The sequence below is a fragment of the Sturnira hondurensis genome, unplaced genomic scaffold (assembly GCF_014824575.4).
Source record: "Sturnira hondurensis isolate 20B ecotype Veracruz unplaced genomic scaffold, ASM1482457v3 Scaffold0023817, whole genome shotgun sequence".
NCBI lineage: Eukaryota > Metazoa > Chordata > Mammalia > Chiroptera > Phyllostomidae > Sturnira > Sturnira hondurensis.
Genome location: NW_028096448.1, coordinates 97,682 through 115,771, shown reverse-complemented (window position 1 = coordinate 115,771; position 18,090 = coordinate 97,682). Strand labels below are relative to the sequence as shown.

The 18,090-nt window shown below is 38.4% G+C and overlaps 1 protein-coding gene and 1 pseudogene across 1 annotated transcript in view; both read left to right on the top strand.

Moving 5' to 3' along the window:
• Positions 1-17,029, top strand: part of ELOVL2 (ELOVL fatty acid elongase 2) — an 87,465-nt gene extending 70,436 nt beyond the window's left edge. The window contains exons 4-8 of the mRNA XM_037037873.1: positions 1,354-1,431; positions 6,719-6,890; positions 10,334-10,458; positions 10,974-11,108; positions 13,893-17,029. Of these exons, the coding sequence (XP_036893768.1) occupies positions 1,354-1,431; positions 6,719-6,890; positions 10,334-10,458; positions 10,974-11,108; positions 13,893-14,018 (636 nt within the window). The 3' untranslated portion in view covers positions 14,019-17,029. The remainder of the gene's footprint in view (positions 1-1,353; positions 1,432-6,718; positions 6,891-10,333; positions 10,459-10,973; positions 11,109-13,892) is intronic.
• Positions 2,427-4,212, top strand: LOC118981155 (40S ribosomal protein S6-like; annotated as a pseudogene).
• Positions 17,030-18,090: the final 1,061 nt, after the last annotated feature.

The window sequence follows — 18,090 nt, the reverse complement described above, 5'->3', positions numbered from 1 at the left end:
TATCTATCTCCACCCCTCCTACCAGTCTGGATGAATGTTTCTTCTTTAACTCTTTGGTTGTCAGACTTCCATACACTTCAATAATCTGACAGTTCTTGTTGTTTTGTGTTTTTAAATTTGTTGTCTTTCCTTTGGTTGTGTGGAGAGGCAAAGTATATCTCCCTGTGCCTCCATCTTGGCCAGAAGTTCACCTTTACACATTTCCGATATGTAGGAGAAAATGGTAGACTTTTGCATATAATAACATGTAAATCAAAGTCAAATGCCTTATATTTTAGAATGTCAGGTTTCTTTAGTAATAGTGGGAAAGAAGGGAGAAAACCTCTTTTGTAAAAATTTCCACAAAGAACTAAAAAGCTCATTTTGTAGAAAGAACACTAGGTGAAGAATTAAAATATGTGAATTCCAATCATTGTACTATTACTTTCAATCCACATAATGTTGAAGAAATTATTTACTTATATGCTCATTGAGTACTTTTTATGTGCTAGGCATTGAGCAGGGAACTAGATAAAAAAGTGAACAAAAAAGTTTAGATTTTATGCAGATTTTTGTTTTTGAGCAAGAGGAATATAGATATTGATCAGTTATAATCACACAAATGATTAGTCACCACATAGCATAAATTAATGAAGAAATGACATAAGAATCTTTCTGAGCCCTGGTTTTCATATCTATAAAATTATAATAAATATGCTCTTAAAGTTACTGAGATGATTAACTAAGATATTTATGTATAAGTCAATATTGAGTACTATTAAAATTTTAGTGTAGTTTCCTCACCTTTGTTTACATATAATTCTACATTTTACTTGTGGAAGCATTACGACTAGGTAATACTTTACACAAAATATTTCGTCACTCAAATAATATCTAAATTTTGTTTCATTTTAGATTTTTTTTAAAGATTTTATTTATTTGTCTTTGGACAGGAAGGAAAGGAGAGAAGGAGAGAAATATCAATGTATGGTTGCTTCTTGTGAGTCCCCTGCTGGGAACTGGCCTGCAACCCAGGCATGTGCCCTGACTGGGAATCGAACCGCGATCGTGTGGTTCGCAGGCCCGTGCTCAATTCACTGAGCTACACCAGCCAGGCCAAATTTTAGATTTAATTTTAAAAGAAAAAATGTTAGAAGTAAATTACATTAACTAAGGAATATAACCATTGATATCAGTTCACAGCAAGAATTAAATCCTTTGATAATAAGTGTTTAAGGACAGGATTGAATCAAAGTCAAATTCTGGGAAGTTTCTACTCCAACCTTGAATAGATGCCAGTTAGAAGCATGAATGGAAATTGTTTTTATCCAAATTCTTGCGGTGATCCCTTTGCCTTTCTTGTTTCCCTGGCAGCTTATTCTCTCCAGTTGGGAAGGAGGCTACAACTTGCAATGTCAGAATCTTGCCAGTGCAGGGGAAGCAGATATCCGGGTGAGTCATGGGAAGAAGCAAATCAGCCTCCTGTAACCATTTCTCGTGGAGAAGAAGGAAGGCTTTCTCTTGGTAGATGAGAGGACGGGGTCTGGGATTAGATAAGAAAGGAACTCCTGTTCTAATAGAAATGTTGGATTACAAAAATGTTTTCCAAATGTGCAGCTATGGGAGACTGACCAAATAAGCCACGGTACATCTCTGTGATGGATCCCTTTCCACATGGAATGAGGAAGATCTCTATACTGTTACAGAATCATCTCCAGGATATGTCCAAGTGAAAAAAAAGCAACCCGTGTGACCCATGTTTGTAGTATAGTACCTTTTGTGCAAGAAATTGTATGAATATATGTGTGTATTGTTTATATTTTTAAAAAGAAACAATGCTAGAATAACCCCAAAGCCAACAAAGTGGTTTCCTTCCAGGATAGGGGGCAGGGCAGGGGAGCCCAGATAAAAGCTCCACATCTCTGAATGTGCATTGTAATGCATTTGACTTTGAAACCATTGTTTTACATAATTATAGAAAAAATAAATCTAAAAAGAAAGCAGGGCAGATTCCCCCCAAAACTTGGAAATAAACTAAAATAAGTGAATATACCCATCTATTAAGTTGGTAACATAACCACCCAAAGAAGAATTATTTCAAGTAACATTAAAACACAGTGTTTTGACTGGACATCCCTAATGAGATATATCTTAACAGTGTTCAGGAATTTTTTTGTGTGCTATTAATAAAAATATGTGTATTTCTTTTTGAGACTGTTATAGGTACACTGTGGGATAAAGTAAGTATGTAGTAATGTTAATATCATTACAATTAATATTTAAACAAAAGAAAGAAGATATTAATAAATATGTTAAATGAAGCCCATTAATAATAGATTCAAATTGGAAATATCAGAACTAACTTTATTCATTCTAAAACAAACATGTTTTCAGATCTCTGTACAGAAAAGACCTAGTTAGTCTCTGACAACTCAGCATAATGGTCTATGAATCCCCAGATTGGCCCCTCAGTACTATAATTTGCCAGCAGAAGAGAGAGGGTTCTTAAAGAATTGGCCGATTTTTGGTTGGGGTGGGAAAGGTGTATAGGAAGAATCCAGAACCTCCTGTGACAGAAAATAAGGGAAATGCCCACGACTGCTAGAGTCTTGACAACAAGACACAGGAGACACCTTAAAATGACTCCCACTGCTGGGGGACAGTTTGAGTATCAAAAAGAATACTGACTGGTGAATTGAAACATACGAAACTTATTTTTAAAACCATGAGTTTAAAATGATGCTAAAAAACCCTCATTGTTTTCTGAAGGTTGGTAAGACACCAACTCATTGTAGAAAATAATTATAGGGAAAGAATCAAATGTTTTCTTGCCTTTCATATGTGAATCTCCAAATGAAGAGGAAGAGTTCTTCTCTATAGAAGGAAATAAAGGCATAAGTAACAGGAGAATCAAAATTACCATTTTGCAATTCCTAGAGAAGTTTTGATCTAGACAGCAATGATCTGTAAATGATAAAACTGTTGGGTGAACGTTGAATGGAAACTTCCTAGTGATTGGATTCGGCTGTTGACACCTGATGTCACTACACATCAATATCAGAAATTATGCCCCTCTTTTTCATGGAATCTCAGAGGTGGTTGGCTGCTTCAGGGTGAAGCTGGACATTTCTTTCCCAGCCACAAATTCTGTACCTTTATGAGAAGTGTGTGGCCATGTAAGTTGCTGCTGACATTCTGGGAGAAGAGCAGAATGATTATATGGTTCGAATCAGTGGTGGGAATGACAAGGCTACCCCATGAAGCAGGGTGCCTTGAACCTTGGCCATGTGTGCTGGCTGCTGAGTAAGGAGCATTCCTGTTGTAGACCAAGGAGGCCTGGAGAAAGAAAGTGCAAATTTCGGTAGGGTTGAATTGTGGGCACTAATCTGAGTGTTTTTCAATTTGGTCATTGTGAAAATTGACCAAGAAAGATATTCCAGGTCTCACTGATAGTACTGTCATTGCCTGGGGCTCAAAAGAGCTAGCAGCATCTGCAAACTTTCCGGTCTCTCTATAGAAGATGCTGTCCACAAAAATGTTGTGAAAAAGCCCCTAAAAAAAGAAGGCCAGATACCTAGGATCAAAGCACCCAAGGTTCAGTATCCTCTTTCTCCACATGTCCTGCAACACAGACATCAGCATACTGCTCTGCAGAAACAATGTACTAATAAAAATAAGGAAGAGGCCACAGAATATGCTAAACTTTTGGCTAAAACAATGAAGATAGTCAAAGAACTCTAGGAATAGGTTCCCGAGAGACGTAGGCTGCCCTTTCTGAGAGCTTCTACCTCTAAATCTGAATCCATACAAAAATGAGATTTCCTAGGATAACAAATAAGATCAGATGGAAGGAAGGAGAAAGGGAAGGAAAGGGATAAATGAAGAAAGAAAAGAGAGAAAAAAGAGAAGGAGGGAGGGAGGGAGGGGCAAGGAAGGGAAATTATGTCCCTCTTGATGTGATATGATAGGAAGTGCACTGAACCACCTATGAAGTCTTCTTGCCCCAAACCTTAAACCAGAATCCTATCAAGCCTGTAAGTCTAAATGATTACAGAAAAAGTGGGGGATAGAGAAACAAGTTAAATAACACTAGGAAAACAGAAATCCATAATATTAATTCAAATCTGTAATATTAATAATATTAGAATTCTATACAACTAACCTAGCTTTTTTAAGAATAAAAGACATGAAAGAAAAGGGGGGAGCAAGGTGAGGGAGAGTTATTGATTAGAACACTTAAACGTATTTGAACAAATAATAAAGGAGAACTTCCCCAGTCTGGCAAAGGAAATAGACTTCCAGGAAATCCAGGAAGCTCAGAGAGTGCCAAANGCATAGATGGTAGGTAGAAAATAGGGGGGAGGGCGAGAATAGTGGGGGAAATATAGAATCTAAAGAACTTGAGACACGTGGTTATAAACTAAGGGGGAGAGAATGTTGGGGGAGGGAGTGTGCGGGTGGAGGGGAATGAAGGGGGGAATAGAACAACTGTAATGGTATAATCAATAAAATATATTAAAAAAAAAGAACACTTAAGAACTGTATCAGAGAAATGGAAGCTGGATTTTATTTAGATCCTGATTTAAATGAATTATAAGAAGACATTTTTTTTGAACATTGACTAGGCTATTAGAAGATATTAAGCAATTGTTAGTTTCATAAGATAATGTCAAGGTGATTATGTTAAAATAAAAGAAACCTCCTTATTAGTTTTTATAGATAAAATTATATACTTTGGATTTGCTTGTATGTTATACTGCCCCCCCAACAAAAAATGGTGGTGGGAAATAGAATTGATTCAACAAATTTGAAATCATAATGAAAATTTTGAAATTCAGTGATAGATACCAAAAGGTTCATTATACTTATTTCCTCTATATTTATGACGATTTGACAATAAAAAACACAGGTTATCAATAAGGGAGATGGTAGAAAACCTTTTAATTAAAATCTTTAAGATGTACATTTTTTAAAGATTCTATTTATTTATCTTTAGAGGGGAAGGGAAGGAGAGAAGGAGAGAAATATCAATGTATGGTTGCCTCTTGTGAGTCCCCTGCTGGGAACTGGCCTGCAACCCAGGCATGGTGCTCTAACTGGGAATCGAACCGTGACCATGTGGTTCGCAGGCCCGTGCTCAATTCACTGAGCTACACCAACCAGGGCTGAGATGTACATTTTTAAAGCATCTTCAAAGCTATAGTACAAAACGGTAAGATATATTAATTTCTCTACACCACAAGATTTCTAATACATTGGGTTGGCCAAAAAGTTAGTTAGTTTGTTTTTTTCCCTATAAGATGGCTCTAGTAACACTTAGTTGTCTTTAACTTCATTCAAAAACAATTTTGTTAGATTATACTGTGACAGCTGTCTATCAGTGTGCATTTTAAAAAAACTTATCAAAATTGGTATTTGTGTAGTAATTTTAATATTGAAGATGGGAGAAAATATATAACATTTTCTGCATATTATGCTTAATATTTCAAGAAAGGTAAAAAGGGAACTAAAATGCAGGAAAAAAAGATTTATGCAGTGTATGGAGAAGGTGCAGTGACTGATCAAACGTGTCCAATGTGGTTTGTGAAATTTCATGCTGGAGATTTCTTACTAGATGATGCTTCATGGCTGCATAGACCATTTGAAGTTGGTAGCAATCAAATGAAGACATTAATTGAGAGCAATCAACATTATACAACTCAAGAGATAGCCAACATACTCAAAATATCTAAATCAATAAAGTTATTTGTGTAAACGAAATATGCATTTTTTTATTTTACAGAAAATACTATACAGATTTTTTAGGCAACCCTAAAGTATTATCATATACAAGTACACTTTGGGATACCATACAGTTCTCTAGAGGTCATTGCTGCATATATGTATTGTATGTACTTACAGTTTAATATGTTTGAAGGTTTATTGTTACCTCAAACGTTAAGATGGAAGCCACCACACCTTACCTTGAGAAGCAGACTGTAGAGCATGTACCCTAATCTCAAAGTTCCTGTTGTATAGTGTGTCTTGTTTCTATACGGTGGTGCTAACAGACTCTGGAGGGAAAGGAAGTGGTAATCATGTCACACTGCTGTCAGTGAGGAAGAAAAGCATCTGGATTTTTAATCTTTACTTCTAAGGAAGAGACATGGAAGAAGTAGTCATAGACTGCTCTTGGGTAGTATAATTTTAGAGGTAAAACACCTACATTAGGCGAGTGGATACAAAGTTAAATCTCGTGTAGCAGCAGTGGTGGTCTTTCCAGTGCTGGGCCCTAAACAGGGGTGAGACAGACAGTCTCTGCCTTCAAGTGATTCACATTCTGTTGGAAAAGATTGATTCATAACACTAAGTGTGCTTTGTTATGGTTATTGAAATAGAGGCATAAAGTAATTTGGGAATATAAATGAAGAAGCAGTCGATTCAGCCCGAGAAAAGAAAAAAGAGAGGTGGAGCTCCAGAGCAAAGGTTTTTAAGAGGCATATGAATCGGTTCTGTAGGTGTGGAGGAGTAATTTGATCAGACATGTACTTTGGAAATAATAATACTAGACTAGGTTGGATCGCTGGGAGTAAGGAAAAACTGGAGGCAAAGATGCCTGGAAGAAGCTTTTTCAATAATAGTCTGAGAGAAATGTATGCCAGGGAAGCACAGGACACACAGGAGGCTGAGAGGGAAGGCAGTACAAGGGGCCTTTTTATTGCTTGCCTTTTATTTTTTCCCTTTTAAAAAATTTTTACAGGTAGCCAAGGTGTTATGGTGGTACTACTTCTCCAAATTAATAGAGTTCCTGGACACGATATTCTTTGTCTTGCGGAAAAAAACCAGTCAGATTACTTTTCTTCATGTGTATCATCATGCCTCTATGTTTAACATCTGGTGGTGTGTTTTGAACTGGATACCTTGTGGGCAAAGTAAGTTATTTTGTCAATTTTTAGTTCTGTGTAGTGGATCTTGCAAGACCTCTAGCATGTCTTTTGTGTTGAGAACTGCATGCAGATCAGGAGAGAGGGAAGAAAGGCCACAGCATAGCCTGCAGCCCCATGCAGGGAAGCACATGTTTGCCAAGGAACATTTTTTCTTTGATACTGGCAAAGTCTGAGTATTATCTTAAAGTTTAAAAATATTTTCTTTCCCTTGTACCAAATGCCCAGTGACCAGAAGCACATATCCTGCCTGGAGCAGTTTCACTCCAATTCTTGGGGTTGAACGAGCAAGTGTGGCACCTTCCATAATCACCTCTTGGCGGTGGTGCAGGTTCAGTCATTCCAAATTTTAGGGGCTGTGTTTCCATTCTGAAAAATTAAAGCCGCATTGCTGACCTATCAGAGTATTGACTTTTTTAAAATTAAGAACTGCAATATGTTTCACATCACAACCCATTCATTCATATGTATATATTTTGAATGAAACAACTTTCATGGGATAATATTTATCTGCTTCTGTATATTTTTTTCAAATTCTGTTTCACTTAAGAAAAACTGATGACAATCCTCACTGCATTGATTTAGTAATGAGGTAATCAAAAAAAGCTGGTGTTCATGCCAGCTGTCACCTACCAGACCCCATAAGCAGAGACAGGGATTGAATCTTTATGGGCACTTTATTCAGATGGCTGGCGATCTGAGAAGACGGTGGGTTTGTACCTTAATGGGCCGGCTAACATTTCCTTTGAAGCCAGCCTTTTTTATAAGGAGGCAATAAGGTGGGGGTAAGGGGTCTGGCATTCAGGGGGAANTTTTTTTCAAATTCTGTTTCACTTAAGAAAAACTGATGACAATCCTCACTGCATTGATTTAGTAATGAGGTAATCAAAAAAGCCGGTGTTCATGCCAGCTGTCACCTACCAGACCCCATAAGCAGAGACAGGGATTGAATCTTTATGGGCACTTTATTCAGACGGCTGGCGATCTGAGAAGACGGTGGGTTTGTACCTTAAGGGGCCGGCTAACATTTCCTTTGAAGCCAGCCTTTTTTATAAGGAGGCAATAAGGTGGGGGTAAGGGGTCTGGCATTCAGGGGGAAAAAGTGTAGGTAAGGGGTCTGGAATCCAGGAATGACGTTGATCAGATAAAAACTGCAGTCCAGCAGTGTCCCAACATCCTTTCATCTGCTGACCAGTCCTTTTATTTATCTGTGTCCTGTGTCCTGTGTCGTGGAATATCTCTCTCTGGAACAAAATGGCTTAGATACCACCTTGACTGCTCATGGTCTTTTCTGGAGCTCAAAGGTCAATCTCTTGTGGTCTCCTGAAGTCAGGGTGGGCTGTACCTGCAGTTCCTGAAACAACAGCTTTTTATATGCATTAACTGCTAGGTTTATTAACTATTACCTTAAACTATAATTTTCCAACTCTTGAGTCCTCCCTCAATGGGTCCTTTATGACCCGCAGTTGGAGAAGCCCAAAGGTAAAGAGAACAGTACTTCTATTCAATTGTCTTATACATAAGAATTAAAAAATAGCCAGTGAAAAATCAGAACAGGTGAAACTCAAGTCAGAATGATTTTTTCTAGGATTTAGGATCTTGTAGAGATGAGGTTGTTTTTTTTTGGTTTTGTTTTTTTAAAACCAAGGATATTTGGATACATCAGTGACTGTGAAGATGAAAACTTGCCCCACAGTGTGAAGAGGGAAATTGCTGGGGGTGCAGTGGGCAGAAAGCCCTAGCTTTTCTTCACACCTCTCCTAGCCTGACAGAATCTAGTTTCTTGAATTTAGTTATTAAGACTACAATAGACTTATACTATAATCAACACCAGATGACAGTATCAAGGTTAAGTATTTCTATGATTGTCAACATTTTCATTACAAATCACTAAGCATAAAAAAGTCAGTCTCAAATAATCATTGTGTGAAGACATAGAATTCCTATGAATAAAATACTATGTGAATAGTATTTTATCTAGAATATTACTACTATTCTATCTAGAATATTATTAAAATTATAAGCAACTACTTATTTTTAATTAATTGATGGAAATGAAAATTCTGGTGGGTAAAAAAATATCACTAATATTGTGCTTCCTGGCACTCTGAAATTATATTTGTGTCTTTATAAATTCAAGTGCCTTAATAAGTTATTCCAGCCAGTGTTTATTAAGGCCTTGCTGGATGCATGGTGTTACTCCTTTTGTTCCTTACTCATTCATTTGCATTCATCCAGATCTCTAACCCAGGACTGGGAAACCAGGCTAGAGAATTTAAATTGATCAGTTAACAAATACATGTTTAGTACCTCTTTGATTATATAGTATTTATTATCTCCATTAATCCTACCACAACCTTAAGAAGTAATTATTGTTATAACAATTTTCTAGGTGAGAAAAATCAAAATATACAAAGTCAAAGTAACGGATCCAAAGGGACATAGTGATAGGTCCTCTGGCTCCCCAGTCTCTCCTACCCCAGCCCTCCGGATCCCAAGTTATCACATAGAACAATACCTGGCACAAAGTGAACACTAATAAACACTTTACACATATCAATTGATTTAACCCTCACAATAGTGTGTTCCGTTTCCAACAAGTAATCTACCTCTGACATCTTACTCTTGCAGCTATACCTTTTCAAACCTTGGTCGAGCAACATAGAACGTGGTCCTTTCTTCTTGGTGTCGTGAAGCACCATCCACCTACACTGACAGCAGTTTAGAAGGATTTCTTGAAGGTGATGGCAGTGGCTGGGGAAATGCTTCAGCATGGCTTATCACTGCAAATACCCTAAAACTGGATTTTAGATCATCTTTTAGATCATCTAAAAGTCCATGAGAGGCTCAGCGACTGGGAAGGTCTCACTGGCCAATCACTTCTCAGTCCCAGCCTTTTCTTGTCCTGCTGGCCCTTCTCTCTTGTATTATCTCACCTTCCCCATCATGTCCTGGTTCCTAGGTCCCTTTCAGTTAGGTTTTCTGTACTTCATTATAAAGAGCAACATGTTCTCCTTGGCTTTTGAGCACCCCCTTCAGGCATGTACTGAAGGCTCGCTCTCTACAACCAAATGGGCTCATCAGAGGCTGGGCTAAAGCAAAGACACTTCTTTCTTAAAGAAATTCTGCCGTTGGCTGTAAGGTAACATTTCCTTCCTCCCCAGTTAGCTGACAGGTAAAGGGACAGTGAAACCTTTGCAAACCAGGATTTACCTGTTTGGGGAGCACTCTGAAGCACTATTCAGTTTAGTTCCATGTCAGTGACTTTTGCTTGAGTCCTGGAGTAATAATGGCAGAGTGAGTGTGTCAGTGTGAATTGTTAGTGCCATACTTGCTATTCATCTTTATGATGAACAGGAAGGGTCTCACTTGACAAAAAAATGAACAGTTTTACTTTCTATAAGAGCAGTAATTATGTGGTACTTTCGTAGGTTTCTTTGGACCCACTTTGAACAGTTTTATCCACATTCTGATGTATTCCTACTATGGACTCTCTGTGTTTCCATCAATGCACAAGTATCTTTGGTGGAAGAAATATCTCACACAAGCTCAGCTGGTATGTCCTCTCTCCTTTCACCTCTTCCCCCTGGGAAGCTTCTAGATATCCTCAGGGATGGGGAAAGGTAATAGGAACGCCAGACTTCTTAAACATCAGAGGTTTTTCCATGTGTGATGAAGCTGCCTGTTTTCTCTTAAAAATGGCCTTTTAACAATGAAACCTTGTGTGTTTAAACATCGTTTGTGTATGCAATTAGCTTATTCCTTGCTGTGAAGTGTAGGTGAATACTTTAAAATCAATGTTAATGTTAAATCAGTTTTATCTAAATCATTTCAACTACTACTTTTCCATGAGAAAATTAATGAGCAATTATAATTACTGACTAATATAACTTCAAATAAAATTTATAGATTAAGTAGTGGGCTGCTTTAGCATTTTCTTGTTTTGCTTTATTCCTGCAAAATTGAGGGGATAAGAGTAGTTGACTTCGAAAGCTATAAAACCTCACAGTGGTTTTTACATGGCCCGGCCTGGGCCCCTCACCATGGTTGCCCCTTCTCCCACCCTCCCAGGTGCAGTTCGTGCTCACCATCACCCACACAATGAGTGCTGTCGTGAAACCGTGCGGCTTCCCCTTTGGGTGTCTCATCTTCCAGTCTTCTTACATGCTTACATTAGTCATCCTGTTCTTAAATTTTTACTTTCAGGTAAGTTAAATTGAAATGTTCAGTGGTAAAATGTAATAGACTATGCACTCTTTGCATTGTATATTTGTTTAATTTTACCAATTAAATATTACAGTAGCACATGCTTGTTGGTAAATTCAAATAATAGAGATATGAATCTCTACTTTAATCTCTATTTAAATCTCAGCACAAAGGAAAAAAATGAAACCTGCATTTCAAACTCCTTTCCCAACAAAGGAGCGCCTTCTCAAAGGGCAACCACTGCCAGTCTATGGGCAGTGTATTAGACATGTTCCAATGAATACATACACAGTTTTATCAAAAGTATTATGCATGTGCACATAAACATATTTGCACATATATTTACACTATGCTGCCAAAGTTTGAAGTCTGAAAGCAACAGAAAAGGGGGATATTTGGCTGCCTATCTCCACAAAAGCCAAACTTGTGAGGCAGATGCTGTTGTAAAAGGAAAGATTTTATTCAGGCGCTGTGTGATCTGTGAGAATGGTGGACTCCTATCTAAAAGCCTGCCTACTCCTCAAAACCAAGAAAAAAGGCGTTGTCCCCAGTTCCTGTTCCATTTTAAAGTACAGTCCTTTAAAGCTCTCAGGCAGCTGCTAAGTGGTCATAGTCCCCATCCAGGTAGCAAACTTTGGTCCTGGCTGCTGTTCATTTTAGGTTCCCTCTGGAGCGTGTGTGTGGAGGCCACACAGACATGGGCCATGAGGCTGCTAGGGCTGCAAGGCCATGTCCTTTCAAGAGAGAGGATATGAATGCACCAGCAAGTGCATCAGCAGGTGGGCAAGAGAGAGCCAGAGAGGCTCCTTCCAGGAGGCCATGGGCCTTAGTAGCTAGGTGGTCCACAGAGAGAAGAGGCGAGTACACCATGTGAGTCCAGGTGGAGAACGGAAGAGAGACAATGTGTTTCTTTGTTCCCCTGGGATTATATTAGTTTGGGTGTGGGATGGAGCAAGTGCTTTCTCAAAAAAATAACCAATGGACTTCCCAAATTTTCACATGCTTTGATGGGATCCACCTCCCAACCAATCCCTTCTTTCTCCAGGCTAGACTGACAGGCCAGAACCTGTCAGCCTAGATTCCCTGGTCCAGAGCCTCCCCCTGCACCATTTTGATTTCTATGGGGCATGTGCTTGCTTCCCCTGGTTCCACCCCCAATCTGATAGCAGAAGCAGGGAGGGCTTTTTTCTCTATCCAGTTATCTTGCTAGGCTTTCACGGCTGAGTGTAAGAACCTGCCACCATCTTGGCCAATGGGCAGAGACTCCCCTGGTGCTCTGGACAGACTGTCTACTAGTAACAAATGGAGAAAAACTTAGGCCTAATGAGTCCAATACTAAAAAACTTTCCATATCAGCTACAGTGATGTGACAGGCTGTTTATCTGAAAGAAAATTATTTTAAGACAAAGCAGTGTGCAAAGTTTATGTTGACTTTTTCTTGAGTGTCATTTTCTTTTTAACTAACAATTTAAAGAGTGCTTCAGAATGCAATATCAAAGCAACTGTATTATACAAGAACTGATGACAGTGATAAGAGCACGAGCCTCAGGTGTTTGCAGGTGTAAATTGCTCTCCTCTGTGGGCTGGAGAAATAGCAAACATCATGAAAAAAATGAGAACGTATATTTATGTTCAAAACAGTACTCCCGAAATCATATTTAACTATATTTTCTTCTTCAAACAAACAAATGCTTTCTGATTTTTTAGTTTGCTTTGCTGACAGTCAAGCCACAGTGGTTTTCACAAAGTACGACTGTGGGAGTGGAACTTTGGAAAGCTTTCCAGCTCTGGTGTTTCTGAAATTGGACTGGCTAGGCTTTGTCCACTATAAGAGACAGAAGTTTTAGAATGTCTAAAGAAATGATCATTCATAGAAGCAAACAAAACCAGAAAAACAAAAGAATTTAAAAAGCTGACTGTTACAGGAGAGCTAAGGGAGCCATTTGGTGCTGAAACTTAAAGAGAAGTGGACGGATGGCCCAGCAGGGGCCGCCACAGTGGCCGTCCAAGCTTGAACTCTGCTTGTTGGTTCAATTGACTCTTAGTCTGTCAAAACTGAGTATGTTCTTTTAGTCTTAACCCTTAAAAATGAGATGAGATCAGTTGTTTTGTCACAATAGCAAATATATTTGCCAAAATCCAAATCAAGCCAAAATCCTGGGTTTACTAGTACTTTTAAAATAACAAGTGGCACTTTTTCGCTTGAACTGTATTATTGAAAAATTAGTCCATAAATAAGTCATTGGATGTTAATGGCATGGTGACTACATTTAGTACTGTGTTGTGTATTTGCAAGTTGCTAACAGATTAGATCTTCACAGTCGTCATCACAAGGGAAAAGTCTAGGTGGTGATGAGTGTGAACTGGACTTACTGCACTGATATTGCCACAGTGTAGACAAATTTTGAATCATGACTTTGTACACCTTAAACTACTATGTGCCAATTATACCTCTATTGAAAAACAAATTTATAAATCCTTTCCAAGTAAGCAACTAATGCAGAATAAATTGAATACTAATCCCATAATGCATAAATACTATGCTGATAACGTGAAAGAAACAGCCTTTCATTAGGTTTCATGCATATGTCCTCTTTTCACCTTATTTTTATTTTAACCAGAAGCTTAAAAAATTTCATATTAAAAACAAGAATTCTTATTAGAAAGTCCAGTATCCAAGAAAATCATGCACTATTTTAGACTATCTGCCACTTGAGAGACAAGATCTTATTAAAGAATCCTTTTTTCTTTCTTTTTCTCTTCGAAATGTTACATATCTAACAGACATATCGAAACAAGCCAATGAAGAAAGAGGTGGAAGAGGCACCAGCCGGGAAAGAAGTTAAGAATGGGTTTTCCAAAACCTACTTCACTGCAACTAATGGAGTAATAAACAAGAAAGCCCAGTAAACGTCAAGTAACAGACAAAGATATACAATAGCCTAACATTCACTTGCTTTTAAGGCAAGGATTGAATTGAAAGTTATCTATGTTTTAGCATACACTAATTTCTTTTGAGTTTATGAATCATTTGTACCCAGAATGTATTAGTATCTTGCTATTAGGTTAATCTGTTAACTGAGTACTTCTGTAAGCATTGAGGTGAGGCTGAGCTTGTAGACCTCAGACCTGGTGCAGCATTCTCTCGCTTTCCCTCCTCCCCCCAGACTTAACCCCTAACGAGAAACTGTCTTCATAATGCCTTATACGCTCACAAAGCCAGGGAACATGGAGCATTGTTTTTCATAGCAAGTCTTCAAATGAAAAGTTTAGAGTTTTGTTCACATGAAAATGTTTAAAAGAAAATGTTACTTATCTCCTAATACAGGGTATGTTGTAATCTATATTAAGCAATAATTGTCAGTGCATAATTAGTCCCTCTGTTCCTTTAGGAAATCAACCCCAAAAGATATTCAAGTGGGATCATAAATGGAAAATATAGCAAAACTTTCTCAAGCTGTGTGTCTGTCAAATTCCCACAACCAGTCTTAATTCTCAGCATAGCGATATGGTAATGAAACTTGTATATTTTTTTAAATTTTGAATGTTACTTTTTCTTGAAAGAAAAAAATCTGCCAAACCCTCATAGCTCAGGGGCTTTGAATAGTTGTTCCTCAGTTTTAATTATTCATGTCTACCTCTCATGTTAAGTCGCCCTACGTTAGACAGCGACAGTGCTCAGTGTTTAGAAGCAGCATCTCACTAAACCTGGCTGCCCACCTCCTTCGGAGCGAGCACTTGAGTCCAGTCTGCCCCCTTCTTTGGAGTGATAAGCCACTGGAACATTTCTAAATCAGAATTAACAGAGCAATTGGGGAAAAGGAGATATTGAATTTGTCAACTGTTTATTGTGAACCTCTTTGTGAATATTATTCCCAAATAACCTGCTACCAGTCTTGGCAGGTTACGTTTTTGAAAATAGGAACCAAAACTTGGAGGACTACAGAAAGATTTCAGTACTCAGCCATCAGCTGGTAATGAGCCACAGTGAGAAGTGCCGATGTGGCGAACTCAGCATATCTTTTTCCAGCTCAGGGAATATAATCTGTGCCAAGAATTCAGCGCAAAAGCACAGGAGGTCATCAATGGCTGTTTCCTTCCTCCTCTGTCTGTGGGACTGTTACTCACTATTACATTGTACCACGAATGGAAACAATATTTTCTGAAGATTTGATGCTGATTTATCCCCTATAAAAGGATTATTTATCCCATATGCCTTCTTTGTAAACAGTTAGGTCATAATGTTGACATCAAATGCTCCAGTGTTGGAAAGGCATTGTCACCATTGCCCCAGCACACCCAGTCTGTTGGGGAGTGCCTTTCTGTCCTTTTATGCTTTTTCCTTCCAAACTCTAGTTTTTTTTAATTATTTTCCCTGTTTAAAAAGTAAGAACACTGACTTTTGTACTGATACTGTGTACTGACGTTGTGCCGACTTTTTAATCTTCCCTTTCGTGTGAACTGCCCACTCAGGAATCTGGCCCACCTTTTGGAAGGTGACTGACCTGAGACTAGTCTTCCTGGTGAAAGTGCTGGGCCCATAACATCCCCCCTCTGCTTGTTGATCGGTTTCTATTGAACAGACATCTCTACCTGATACCACTTACCCTTGGATTTATTTTCGTGAATGGCTTTCTAAAGCCAACTTGTTCTAGGGTGCTTAATCCCCACTTTCATCACGTTATTACTGTATTGTTATAAGATTTATTCTCTTCCAAAACTCACCTTAAAACAAGGGCTAGCTTCGGGTACAGCTGGTACTGCTGCTCCGTGACAAACACAAGTCGGACTAAGGAGACAGCCTGTGGAGCAGCCGGACTCTGCTGCAGTTTTAGGTTATCAGACATGCACCAAAATCTGTTCTCAAGGACCATGCCTACTAAAACTGTGATTCAGACAGAAGACAGACATCACTGGTCATTCACTGTATTCAGTTTGTTTTTAATCGTCCACAAGTACCTAAAGTCTCACCACTCCTCCTCATACCTACAGTTCAGGAGGCTCTCGTGGGCTTCGTAGCTGCAGTGCGAGGAGGGCTGCCGTTGTTCAACAGAACAGCAAAGCCAAGGAGCTCAACGTGGGTGCAGCTTGGAACCTCGCAGATCAAGCAGGAAAGCTTGGGTAGTTTACACTTTCACACTCAGTATAGTTACAGGTTTCAGGATGCTTACTTCCAAGTGGGATTTAATTCTAGAAAAGCTTAATAAAACACTTGTAGCCTTAAACCATTCAAGGGCCAGTTAATTTACACAAAGCTATGAAATCTTAGCCACAAAAATTGAATCAGGTAAATATTTTAACCTGTCATTAAGTGTTACAACTTTAAGAAACACAATGTTTTCTTTTAATGTGATTTTCCTAAAATGAAACTATTTTTAAATATCTGTATTACCTGTTAAGAAATAGACAATGAGTTTTCCCAAATAAATTTTCTCTTACTCATAGGAAAATGAAAACCTTTAAATGAATACCACAGCACATCTGTTAATAATTCCCCCAATTTTTTAAACTAACAGAACAAAACATTTACTTAATATAATTAAACAGAAATTTTCAGCTCTTCAAAATTATATATTGAACTGTTTAGGCATTTGGGGGATAAGTTCCTTCACATTCCCATGAGAAAAATATTTATTTCTGTTTTAAGACAAAACAGCATATACTGCAATGGGCAGCACAGCACTTTGTGTGTAAGAGGCCATTCTGGTTCTTTCTAATATTTCCATATTGTTTCCTGGGGGCTTCCTTACTTGGGAAATAAGAATGTTACTTTGTGGATTTTCTTTTGAAAGTATTTATGTCTTAAGAACATAACATCATGATCGGGGTGGCCGGGGTGGGCAGGAGAAGCTGTTTTTCTTGGTAGATAGAGAAAAGCATTCTGTATGATTGTTGTATAATAAATTGATTTTTACACTAAAGTAAAGCACATTGTGATTTTTCTTATCTGGTTCAAATAAGTTATAATTTGTGTCCACCTGGGATTCCAAATAACTCAGGATTTTTAAAATAATAAAGTGGTATTTTAGCAATTAACTTTAGATGTTTAATTTTTCTCCAATAAGCAGTGAGTTTTTAAATATGATCTATTGCCTTTATATAATATTCATATGCAAGTTAAACTATTTCATAAAAGGTCATTCACAAAAAAATTTACGACCAATTAAATAAGCAGAGGATATAAAGGTATAAGAAGCAAATTGCTATATAGAATAATCTGGAAGGAGTACTGGGTTGTTTGAGCAAACTAAGTCAGACACAAACAGCATTGCACAATGCTCTGAAGCCCAGGGCCCCCTTTGCAGAGGAAGCCCAGCGCCCCCTGGACAGGCAGAGAGGAGGCTGTTGCCACTCAGGAGGGATATGGGAGTGGAGATTTGACCATGGTGTAGAGCAAGATCACAGATTGGCATTGTATCAGTACATAGGGTAAAGTTTCTAATGTGATATTAAGGAGAACAAGAGCCCTGGCTGGTGTAGCTCAGTGGATTGAGCGTGGGCTGTGAACCAAAGGGACACCGCTTCAATTCCCAGTCAGGGCACGTGCCTGGGTTATGGACCAGTGGCCACATGAGAGGCAACCACACACTGATGTTTCTCCACCTCCCTCCTTCCCTTCCCTTCTCTGTAAAAATAATAAAATCTTACAACTAAATAAAATCTTTAAAAAGGACAAGAAATAGGTCCAAAAATTACAAAAGATGTGCTCAGAGATTACTTATGAAATGCTTCAATTCCTGGAGAGGAGTAACAGGACTGGGGTGGGCAGGATTTATTAAGGAAGAGTAGGGGAGGGAGGGAGGAAATGAGAAAAAAGAGGGGAGGGGTGGTGGCACTGTAGAGGGGAAACTTCACGTTCACTGTCAGTATGGGGGCTAGAGTTTGGGGAGGAAGAGTGGGCATTTTTAAGAGCCTTCTCCTAACCTAAAGGGCTTTCATTTTTTTAAACAATAGGTTTTAAACAGTGGGTAGAACCAAGTCA